Genomic DNA, 13126 nt, shown 5'->3' with positions numbered 1-13126 from the left:
CTACCATGAGACCACATTGGTGGGGGGGGCATTTAGGCATCTTCAAAACCAGAGAAAAGATCCGAGAAATGTTCATTTGGAAGGTTATGGACGGGGAAATTCGGGAATTGGTACAAGCTTTTAAATCTTGTTGGCTTAGTAAGCCCACCTTGTCCACTAAGCTAGGTTTATTGTCTTCTCATCAACCGTCGCGCCCCATGGAATGCCTCTATATCGACTACGTAGGACCCTTCCCCCAATCTAAGTGGAATGCCAACAAATCCATTCTTGTGTGTGTAGATGGGTTCACAAGATTTTCCTGGCTATTTCCGACTAAGCAGGCTACTGCTCAGTCCACCATCGCTTGTTTAAATACCATCTTTGCTTCTATATATATAGTTTCTAATAATGTTAAAGCCTTTACCTCCAATCTCTTCCGTAAATTCTGTTTTGATCTGTCTATCTCCCATGTAACTACGTCGGGGTATTATCCTCAACCACCATCTCTGGCTGAGCGGGTCAATCGTAATCTGAGATCGGCGCTCATTGCCTTTCATCATGATGATCATTCCAGGTGGTATACATCCCTGCATTGGTTGGCCTTCGCTTTGAATTTGGCGGTTCATGAATCTCGTAAGTTCACTCCAGCTTCTTTAATGTTTAAGTTTGTGCCTAACATGCCGCTCTCTAACCTTTGGTCACTTGGTGATATTCTGCCAGAGACAATAGATCCCGATAATATCAGAGATCTATGGAAGAAGGCTAAGGCCAATCTTAAGGTTTCTCATGAAAAGGTTAGGGAAAGATATGATCGTGGATGGAGGCCCACCAATCTAAAAGTAGGAGATCAACTTTGTTCCCGCGGGCAAGCTTGCCCCCAGATTTCATGGGCCGTGCATCATTTTAGATATCCTTACTCCTGTTACATTATTAGTGAGCAATCCAGCCACAGAGAGGATCTTTAGAGTCCACATCTCCCAAGTTAAACTTGTATAATTCGTCCTTTTTTTGGTTCATTGCCGCTAAACTTCAGCAGGAGCTTAGAAGGTTATATATATTTTTTAGTTTAAGGCAGTGGTTCCCAACCTTTTGTGGCCCATCTCCCCTTTCCGAAGGTTGACTAACACTTATCGCCCCCTTTTCATTTTCACTGTAAGGTAAACGCACCGGTAGTGGACACGGCGTTAGTAGTGGACATTTTGAACTTAAAATACGTATAATAAGTCTGGAGACTGCTCCACTGCCCAAACACGAAGTTCAATTAATAGACCGAACCCCCTAGTGGCGATACCCAGCACTAACCCATTTCCAGTGCACCATGGGAGGCTTTCCCGCGCTTGTTAGTAATGGCGTCTCAGTTGAACTGGTATCACATGTGACTCCGCTGTACATTTCTTTAAGGTAGTTGGTAAGTACTAATCACAATTACTCTATTATCAGTTGGTTATACTAAATTGTTTTCATGAAATACTATTAGCATAGGCTTGAATGATGCATTTCAAGACATTTATTTTATGTTTATGAGTTTCCCAAGCCCGTTAAATAAGGTGTCCACTACTGAAACAAAATAATGGCATATGTTTAGTAGTGGACAAGAGGTGGCCACTACTAGTGAAAATAAACTTTTTATGTTTACCCAGTGTCGAATTAAAAATCAAATCTCCTGTTATTGATTCACAGACTGTGCTTTTTCTGATGTTTTTTAGTTACCCTGTCTAGTCGTGGACAGGGGGTGTCCACTACTAAACGACGAGTGTCCAGGTAGTGAAATGAGGCGTTTCAATAGTGGACAACACATGATATTTCATACAAATGTTGTTTTTATCAACTTTAAGTCTGTATTTGTCTAGGTTGAGAAACATGGCATCACAAAAGAGAAAATGGTGGTCTTATGAAGAAGATAGAATCAGAGGGGCAGTAAATGATGTCCGTCACGGGGTTCCGCTTAATACAGCTGCCAAGAATCATGGAGTACCACGAACGACACTGAGGAGATACGTGAAAGATGACACCTACAAATTCAAGAAAATGGGACCTTCTCCAGTGCTATCACAAGAAGAAGAAAACCTCTTAGTTCTATGGGTAGCATCCACAGCAGAGGCAGGGTTTCCTGTGAACAGAGATGACCTGCTAGACAGTGTACAAAAATTGATTAAAGATTTAGGGAGACCTAATAACTTCAAAAATGACCGGCCTGGTTGAACTTGGTTTGAAAGTTTCCAGAGAAGAAACCCCTCTGTCGCTACAAGGGTAGCGCAGAATATAACTGCAAGTAGGGCCGGTGTCAAACAGGAACAACTCCATAACTGGTTTAGTGAAGTTTACACTTATCTAAAAAATCATGGGTTGGACGAGATTTTATCCATTCCTAACAGGGTTTTTAATGCCGATGAATCAGCGTTTTTCCTAAACCCAAAGGGCAATAAGGTGCTTGCGATAAAAGGCGATAAAAACATATATCAGCATGTTAATCCAGACGAAAAGGAATGTCTGACTGTACTCATAACGGCCAATGCTGAGGGGCAGCTTGCACCTCCGTTAGTTGTTTTCAAGTATGAAAGGATCCCACAGGAGTTGGTAAACAGTGTACCTGCAGACTGGGGCCTGGGCAAATCGGATTCTGGGTGGATGACAGGGGCCTTGTTCTATGAATTTATATGCAACGTATTTCATCCTTGGCTTTCCAGGAACAACATTCCCCGACCAGTCATCCCGTTCATTGACGGACACTCGTCACATTTAACTCTCCATACGAGCAAATTCTGCGAGGAAAATGGAATTATTTTAGTTGCACTCCATGCAAATGCGACTCATTTGATACAACCGATGGATGTTGCGGTATTCAGATCCCTTAAAGAGAACTGGAGGGCAAAAGTTCATGAGTGGCGCCTCAAAAACATAGAAACATCTGTTTTAAAAAAGAAGGATTTTTGCCCATTGCTAAAGGAGGTATTGGATGAGAAAATAAGTCCTTCCATAATCCAAAATGGATTTCGCAAATGTGGTTTGGTGCCGTGGGACCCCACTGCACCCAGTATTGTAAGGAGGAAAGTAAACACAATAGGCAACAAGAAGTTGGAAAAGACTCTTAAGATAAGTGACGTAAGGATAGGTTTCGAAGTGTTAAGTAAATACATGGGACCTGAAAAAGTGGCATTATTTGAGTTTGCAGGGTCCTCTGGAGATGTTGAGCCTACAGACTTGTCCCTCTTTAATATATGGCTCCAGATGAAATCGGACATCGTGAATCACATAACAACTGAGAACAACGAATCCGTCAGTTGTGATGAATCCGTAAGGGATGATTCCTCAATTGGAGGTGCTCAAGTTATCCACCAGCAGGATAATAATTATGATGTAAGTAACTCCAGTGCTATCAATAATTCCTCTACTGAAAATAACCAGCACTATGAGAATGAAGGACCCGGTAATTCAAACACCAGCAGTACCGTTGTTGACACTAATATCAACAATAGCCGCAACAACAATCAAAGCTCTGAAGAAATACCTAGTCCTTTTAAAAGGTCTCTTTTCTGGCCTGAACCCAGAAAGACCACTACCAAAAGGTACAGAAAAGAGATCATACCTTCCGTGGTCACCTCGAAAGCTTGGCAGGAGTATTATGAAAATAAAGAAAAGAAGAAAATAGCACAAGAAGAACTGAAAAGAGAGAGAGCAATTGCAAGATTAAGAAAGAAAGAAGAACAGGCTGCTGAAAAAAAAAGGAAGGCTGAAGAGAAAGCTATTAAAATGAAGACTACAAGGCAACGAAAGAAGAAAATGACATGGAAAGAAGAGACATCATCAGATGATGAAGGTTCTTGGGTACCATCGGGCAGTAGTAGTATCAACGATATTAGTCTTGACATAGAGGACATTATGGAAGACGAAGAAGGAATTTTGCTGTTACAGGAAGATGCTGAGCCATCTTCAAATGAACCTAGTGGACCAAGTCCAGCAGTTAAAGAATTGACAGATAAAGAGGAAGAAGGAGGAGGACAAGGAGAAAAAGGATTTGAAGAAACATCGAAAGCAGTCGGGGAGGACAGATACGAAAATCAAAGTCAGAATAGCGTTGAAAATGAGAGGCAAGAGGAAAGAAAACCTTTACTGGAGAACGATTTTGTAGTTGTTACCTTTTCTGGTAAGAAAAGAAAATACAAATGTGTGTGCAAAATTATGAGTGTAATAAATGACGATCTAGCAGAAGTGATGGTGTTCAATCCTCTAAATAGGATGAAAAGTGTATTCGGTAAAAATGACAAAGATGTGCGAAAAATTGATGCCTCTGAAATAGAATCAAGGCTTCCTAAACCTCTAGTGTTTGGGCGCGATGATCGCTGCCAATTTCCGATGAGCATTGATATAGACTGACAGTTAATAATAGTGGCAAAAGTAACAATGCTTCTTTAAGTTTAAACTGTGCTTGTTCGCAATGTTTCATGTTTGTATTCAATGAGAACAATGTAACAAATAAGTTAGCTCCTTGAATTAAGTTATCTTCTTTATGCTTTATGTTTACATTTCATAGTGATACTTCAAGTATTAATTCATTTATTTGTCATATGTAAATATCAGAACTTAAGTTATGTGAGTTTTGTGTAGAATAAGCGATTTCTTAATGAATATATTCATTTTTATATACATTGTCCACTACTGACACAGCAGCCTGTCCACTACTAAATATCTAAATTTTTTCGGTGTCCACTATTGATACATTTTCAGCCTCAAGAATAAATTGTAATTAAATATGTTCCATTATGCAGTTGTGATTACAAAGCAAAAAAATTAATACGGGATAGTTACGTGTATAAGAATACTTAATTTTTAAATTATATAATATACAAATAAGAGCACAGTAAACAATTACTTGAAAAAAAATCCTTAAAGTGTCCACTACTGGTGCGATTACCTAACGCCTAATTTTAATTTGAAGTAATGTGTAAATAGCTTTATTATTTTAAACAATTTTATTATCGTATTTGAAAACAATCAAACGAGTTTTATCTGGTCACTCTTAAAATAAAAAAAAATTAAATGTACATTTTTACAGATATTTTCTAAGAACAAAGAAGTGAAATAATAAACTAATATCATTGAAGTACATTTAAAAAAAGGAGTACTTGTTTTCATTTTTAAATTGGAATCTGGAAAAATTGAAAAAGGTGACAGGTAAAATTTGAAAATTAATGAAAGTTTTAAAACTTTGTTATTGTTTTATTTTACCTTTTCCATGGCTGCCTTGTGCTTGGTGGATTTCAGCTAAAGCTTGACTATCCAGCTTTATGTTCGTCAAGTTCAGGCGCAAGTCTCCTTTGAAGCATACAAGGTATGTCCCACTTATTTCTTTGTTTTGGGAGGAGCTGGACAACAGAACTAAATCCTTTTTCAACTAAATATGTTGACATGAACGAGATAAGTGGTTCACGTTTTTCCCACAGTTGTGGATAAGTGTCTATAAGCTTCACTCAGGCTAACTCATAACCATTCTGCTTGATAACAATGTTCACTTCACAGTCATACTTCAGACCCAGAAACTCCGTCTGCAAAGAGTTATCAAGCATATCCACAGCTTCAAATGAGATCCAGAATTTAATCTGGAATTTGTAACTTGGTCTTCAAATCTTGATTCCATGTCAGTTTTTAGCTGGTCAAGGTGATCAGTAAAAATTAGGATTTTGTCCTCTTGGAGTTCAGGAGTCTCATTATCTGACACTGAACACCTTTTAAGGATCCGAAATTGAATCTGCTCTTTACGGGCAATATTTACCTCGTGTCAAACTTGGCAATGAATAATGAAATAATTCCTTCGGCCTTGATAGGGTTCGTCTTGGGGCCTTATATTGACTTCGTTCATTTTTTTCAAAAATATCTGTAATGTACGCAAGTTCCAACTTGCGTTGCTTCAAATTCTCATTTAAAACAGGATGAGACGTGTCGAGAAACTCAGTAACCGTGTCAAATAATTCGAAGAAACGGCGCAGACAGTTTCCATTGGAAAGTCACCTCACGATTGTATGTAGAAGCAAGCGCTCGAATTCCCCATCATTTTCATGGCAAAGTTGTCGGAACAGACGGTCATTGAGGGAATTAGCTTTGATATTGTTGACACCAGTAATAACCAGTTGTAGGTTTTCATGCAGGACACCACTCAATTTTTTTGCAGTTAAGTGTTGACGATGAATGACACAGTGAATAGTGATGACCTCTGGCACTCCTTCCGTAAGGTGGGCTAGAAACCCAGCGTGACGACCTGTCATGGCAGGAGCAGCGTCTGTTGCGCAAGCGCTCACGTTTGTTAGGGGAATCTCTTTTTCCTCAAAATAACCTTGCACCACTTCAAAAATCGACAATCCCTTTGTATCAGTGATCAAAGTTCTAGCAAACAACATGTCCTTGGTAATTTCCTTTTGTTCATTGATACCCCTCACATAAGCTGACAGAATTGCTTTGTTATCAATCACAGTTGAGCTATGTGGGTGGTGTGCTAAGTCCCAACTGACGAGCCTAACTTAGCACACGAGGGCGAAACGCAGGCAACCAAGAATGAGTTAGCTGGAAAATTTATAATGTCCAATAATGGACCATTATATTGGTATTATAATCAAACTGGATGTCGGCAGCGGCGGCAGGACTTGCCGTCAAAAATATTCATATGAATTTCACATTCTGCAGCAACAGACACACTCTAAAGCTGAAGTTTAACGAGTTGCTAACTGACTACTTCAAAAAAAAAAAAGATTGGAAGGACATTTGGAGGGGGGGGGGGGTCTGTACCAGGAGGTACACCTCTACGCCGCACATTTAAATCTTGCGGCAATTAGAACTCCTCTACAGGAGAAACACTGAACTTGGAACTAGACCTACTTAAACTTTTCCTCAGAAGATGTCACTACCATAATTTTGTGATTATGAAATTGCCAGTACTGTGTGAATTTCAACTTGCCTTGTTTTCCATTGATCAAAAAGTGTGGACATTCTCTCACAGATGTCACTACACAAAGTATGATCATGCGCCCTGGTGCGAAGTGAAAGAACCTTATTTGAAGAAATTTTGTATTCATAAGTTTTTCCATTACTAAATTTTGTTCATTCATCTTTGGGTTGGCAATATTTATATTTATATTTATTCATGAGATCACCAACTTATTCAAGAAACACAACACCAAAGTAGCTTTCTCTACCAACAGCAACACAAAACATAGGTTCTTTAATCACAATAAAGCTAATAAACTTAAGGATGACGTATTCCAGGAATCTGGCAGTTATAAGCTAACATGTACTCAGTGTAAAAAAAAAAATTACGTGGGACAATCAAGAAGGAACTTCTTAATTAGATATCAAGAACAAGTCAATGCAGAAAAATATGGAAGATTCTCTGCCATGGGAACTCATATGAAAGAGACTAACCACAAATTCACTAATATCAGACAGGACCTTCAAATCAGCTGTATGATGAATAAAGGAAGTCTAATGAACAACTTGGAAAACATCCACATCGTTCTTAATAAATTAGAATGGTGACCAGAATCTTAACGAAAACGAGCAAAAAAACATCTTATACGAGCATATTAGTAAATACTTGGAATGGGTAGACAGGAAACAGACAAGACGGACAAGAGATATAATCAAACACGACATCGCAGAAGCACAGCCTAATCTTCCTCCTCCCTCACTTGATATATTAGATGACGACAGAATTCTACTTCCCTTCTCTCCAGAGTACTGCACGAACTGTCAGACTGTGTCACATCGCTACTACACTAGTCGCGCTCAAAGACAGACCATCTGGACAGCGCAGAATAAACATCTTTTCCAAATAAGAACGAGAGGCAAGATGTCCTGATCAGGTGACCGCCATTTTGTAACAAAGGAGTCACGAAAGAACTTTTACCAAACAGTCAACACAGCAGTTTTATTTTCATTATAACCTAAGAGTATCACTTGTGCTTATTATCCTAATGTTTTTTCATCTTAGTTTTTTCTTTATACAGCTGAAGATGACCACCAAGTGGTCGAAACATGTTCTGTAAGTGCCTGAGGCAAAAAATAAAGTATCGATTAGGTGGTTCTTTATATTAACTTCTTGAAGGTATGGCCACTTAACATCTTCTCTTTTTGCTAGCTCCACAGTTTAACCCGACGGATAGGTGAAACTTCATAAAATCTTCAACTGTAAATCGGGGATAGAGTGTGCTGTACCCTCTCGAGCTCCTCTTCATATTGGTTTGAGGCGACTACGTTTCGTAACTGGTTTTCTTCCTTTCTGGAATGTCTTAAATTATTCTTATACGAGTCACCTCCATAGTTTGGGAATAGCCCCTGTTTCATCGGCCTAGTGCCTTTTAGGTTTTAGAATGAGTATTTAGGAGTGCAAGTACACACCTCCATTTATTTTGGTATTTCGGGCCATTTACTTAACCTGTTCTTTTTCCGCTAAGGCTCAGTAGGTTGGGTACAAGATACCCCCGTGTCATTTTTGTAAGTTGTGCCTTGATGGTAATTAATTGTAAAAGTCTTGTATTGCCTTTAAGAGGCTTGAAAAACAGAGTGGATCAGCTCTTTTCAAGTGTTGTAAAGGTGCCTCTGGGAGGCTTGACATTGACATTTTGGGAGCATGTGCTCCAAGCATTAGGGGATTTCTGCCCTTGCATTAAAATTTGTGCTTTAGTAAAATTGAGCTAAGAGCTCAAAATTGTAAAACTAGGGGCGCGTAGCCCAAGAGTGTAAAAGTCACTAAAATTGGGATTTTTCTTATCTTGTTTCTAGTTTGTCATTGTACCTGATGTATTATTGTGTTCACTTAGTGAAAGATTGTTGAGTTTGAAATTCTAAAAAAGTTTTACAATTAATTTTGATTTGGTAGTTAGAACCATTCACCACGGCACCTTCTTTCACCTCTGCTGATCCACCACCCACGGTAACAACAACAACAACAACAACAACAACAACAACAACAACAATAATAATAATAATAATAATAATAATAATAATAATAATAATAATAATAATAATAATAATGCAGTAATAGTAATAATTCTTGCTTGTTCAAGAATAAATGTATCATGGAATGAACTACAGGGTAAGAAACTGTTTTGTTTTATGCTACACGTGCATTCTGGTATAAGTCATGATATTTTAGGGTTTGCCTAGTAGCTCTCAGCACATATAGCGAGAGAATTACTGATATTGACAGCTAAGAAAGAGAGGGTACAAACAAAATATTAAAATACAATTTGGCAGAGCATTTCTGTTAAGCGGGGTTCTACTGTATATTGAATATTAGATCAAACTATTTGCAAGTGTTATGCTATCTATTTTTATTATATGTACGACCAAGTAGTTTGTTAAATGTTTTAAGACCTTATGGCTGATGATGCCTAATATCAATAGGCCGAAATTAGTACCATAATTAAAATAAATTGAAGTACTAATTTTATATTGTATTGATTAGGTGGATTACGCCATTTATCTACAATATTTATATTGTCATCGATACAGAATATGAAAATGATAAACTTTGAAGTTGTGAAATGGTCAGCAGATATTGGTATGAAAGTAAAGATGGAGAAAAGTCAGGTTGTAAGTTTCACAAAGAGGAGAAGCTCTCTCAGTTTTAATTGCTGTATTGATGGGATGGCAGTAACTTGCTGCAGTCACTCTAAGTTCCTAGGTGTTAAAATAAAATCATATAAATGGAATTGCAAATAAATGTTACAGATCTCTTCCTATGGCTATGAGGAGGTTTAGGTATGCATGTGAAGAAGAGAACGTATAAAGTCACTGGTAGGACCCCAATAAGAGTATGATTCTAGCGTATGGGACCCTTACCAGGATTACTTGATATGAGAACTGGAAAAGATTTAAAGAAAAGGAGCACAACTTATTTTGGGTGATTTCAGACAAAAGAGTAGTGTCAAATGACAGAGGGAGGAAGTTCCACCTATTTAATACCATTTGATTAAATACCAAATATCTTTATTCGATGTAAGGGCCTAGTTTTGACCCTGTATAATGGATCATCTTCAGTCTTAAACTCTTAACATGAAAGCCCGAGTTTTATATATTTATATAAAATAAAATCCCGAGTATACTCGGGAATGTCGCTCATTGGTCGGTACCTAATTTAAAAGCCCGAATATACTCGTTTCTTGTTCTTTCTCAATATTTCCGCCAGATGTTTATGAAATTATTACTTTAGGGTCCTATTTTTGCCAACAGATGTCTCTGACTCAACCGTAGTGGATGTCGGTGACTCAGGCAGTTTGTTTTCGCGGCTTTCCAGCGATGTAGCATTGTGTGTTGATCCTTGTTTTAGGGCACTTCACACAGCCACACACATTTGAACAGTATTGAGTGTCATGTTGTATTACTTGCCATCTGTTTAGTGCTGTGTTATTTATTTTAGAACCCGTAAAAAATATCACGAGTATACTCGGGATTTTAAAGCAGGACCTTTTCGGTGGCTTATATTTCATTGTTAAGTTCGAAAAATGTATTTTTATTGTTACCACTGTCATTAGTTTTCAATAAATAGCCCATTTTAACAATAAAAAAATTAGGTAAAAAAAGATCACAATTTTGTAAATAATTGGTATGTTAAGAGGTTAATTACCAGTTAGAAAAACATAAAATCTTATACAACACAATCACTAATATTCCACTGAAATATATATGAAACTTATTGACAGATAGTGTTCATTAGCACTTATGGGTCATGGTTAAAGTATAGTTACGTATACTTATGTCTTTGGTTGTATGAGTTTTGTCTTCATTGGATATTTAATCTTAAGGTAAAACTACATATGAATACACATTCACCATTAAAAGAGATAAAAAATCTTCTTCCAGTAATGAATTGCAATGTCTGTAACATTACCATATCAAGAAGAAGAAAAAATAATTATAACACCACTTCTTTAGAGTTAAGAAATAGTCCTTATGTGAAGTGGTGTTACAATATTTGAGCTTAACTAACGTTTAAAACAATTTTTATTTTGTAAAAGCCTGATATGATAGATAAAAATGTATGTTATATCTAGAATCACCATAAAAATTGGCTAAAGAATACCTATGTTTAAGAAATCTAAGGAAAAACTAATGCAGACATGTTATCCCTGAAACTAGTTACTTGAAATATTTAGTGGAACAATTCAAAATGTAAAAAAATAAATAAAAAATACCACAATTCAAAATTTACATTTCACAGAACTCTTAAGAACAAAGGATGATAAAGATTATTTGACATAAAAATGTAATACATACCACTGATTGCAATATCAGAGGGTTCCCTCATGTAATCACTGCAGTCAAACCAGCGCAGGAGATCGCCACTTTCAGAAATTACAAACACAGTTGGAGAAACACTGTCCACTGCGACAATGTGTCCCTGCGAAGTAACTGCAAGTCCTGCAACAATATCTATGTACCTATGAAGAAAGAAAACGGATACATGCCGATAGAATAGGATCCGATTAAAAGTATGAAATGAATAAGTTTTCTTTGTTTAAAAGAGGGCTTCTCTATAATATGTATCCCTTGACAATAGAAGATTATATAGTAGATGATGAAAGGATGAATAGATGAGTAGAATACATATCAAAGATCAAAGCCAAAGGTGTATGCTTCTCCTAGTGCACCATCACTGCATTATCCTACATAGGAGGCTTGCAGTGGTGTCCCAATGGTGCACTAGCTGCCAGATTCTTGGAAAGTTTTGGCAATCAAACTGATGAGCTCACTGCCACTCAAAGGGGAAACGCTGATAATTTTATGACTGAAAAGGCCTACAGTATTTGAATGTTTTTAGCATTTGCAGTTGATGAAATTAAATTATGGTTTTCTTCCAGAAACTTAATTTTTACAGACAATGGTGTTCAATGTAGATGAGCTGTACTTCAAATGGTACGTTATAATCATATTGTCTAATCTCTTGCACAAATACATATTCCTCCCCCTTAGCTGTACTAATGACCTCAGGAACTTCCAAGGAAAATTCTCCTCAACCCATGCCACATTATTTAAGTTCTGAATTGACAATACCAGACTCTTAGCAGTATATTATCTTTCGATACAGGTGCTCTATTATACTTGCTGAACTTTGCAAAAATGAATTGGAAAAATTATTTACATTGAAAAATTTCAAATAATTCTAGGATCAGAAAGTATATTAACCAACGCTATCACCAGCCACTTATTTTTGAAATCCATGTTATGAAGCGCTTGTTGTTACAACATGAAACACCGCTGCAGCTATTGTATGGAGCAAGGTTACAATGGCCTAGACCTACGGCTGTAAAGGCTCGTAAGCTGCCAGCAGTAAACATTACATTTAAGTCAAACGTAGGCTTGAGTCATTGAGGAGAGTTAAATTGAGCTCGGAGCTTATCATCAATATCACAGGCTGAAATACAATATGCACAAGACATGGACATTGTAAATAGGCACAAGAAAGGGAGGGGGCATCACCTAGCCCAAATACAGAGAATCTGCTCAGTGGAACTACAATAGATCATAAGCAGAAAAGAAAAGGACTGCGCCATAGTACCTAGAGGTTAGAAGTCGAGGAAAGTAGATGCACAGAGAATAGAACCATACTGTCTAGCATAATTTCTGATGCCTATGTGTATATTCAACATTCATTGAATACATACGAAGTCCTTCCAGAGGATACATTACCACCTTCAAAAGAGGTAAAAAAGTGTTTACAAAATCATGCCATGATTGGTAATAGTAAAAGACAATCTGGTACAAATTTAAAGCTTTGGGACATAAAAGAGGGTAGCAGGTAGAGACACTTTTGAGACAGTTCTACTCTGGGAGTGGCGACCCTGCCCATGCGAGACCCAGAGCACACTGACCCGAAGTGTAGCATCTGTTAAGGGTCTCAACTCACCGTTATGAGGGAAGACCTCAAAACGGTACCTACAGCGGAGAGGAAGGTTTTTGGTATTGTGGTGGTAGTGGAAGAGGCAGTCCAGTGCTCGGGTTAAGTGAGTAAAAGGTATCTATATCCAAGTTGGAAGCAGATATCAGCTGTAGCGTCTGTTCCTCTGAGAGAAGGCAACAAAACCGACTGTTCCCTATGTTAAGGACGACTGATGAATCGCATAAAATATCATTAAGGAAGGCAACGGGAAACCACCTC

General features: G+C 37.7%; 1 protein-coding gene across 2 annotated transcripts in view; it reads right to left on the bottom strand.

Moving 5' to 3' along the window:
* mei-P26 (meiotic P26) overlaps positions 1–13126 on the bottom strand; it is a 451952-nt gene that overhangs the window by 85106 nt on the left and 353720 nt on the right. For both annotated transcript variants that reach the window (XM_067142736.2, XM_067142737.2), the window contains exon 12: positions 11245–11408. In XM_067142736.2, the coding sequence (XP_066998837.2) occupies positions 11245–11408 (164 nt within the window). The remainder of the gene's footprint in view (positions 1–11244; positions 11409–13126) is intronic.

This window comes from Anabrus simplex, chromosome 3 (assembly GCF_040414725.1).
Source record: "Anabrus simplex isolate iqAnaSimp1 chromosome 3, ASM4041472v1, whole genome shotgun sequence".
Lineage (NCBI taxonomy): Eukaryota > Metazoa > Arthropoda > Insecta > Orthoptera > Tettigoniidae > Anabrus > Anabrus simplex.
The sequence above is the reverse complement of the archived record's forward strand: the minus strand, read 5'-3'. Positions and strand labels throughout refer to the sequence as shown.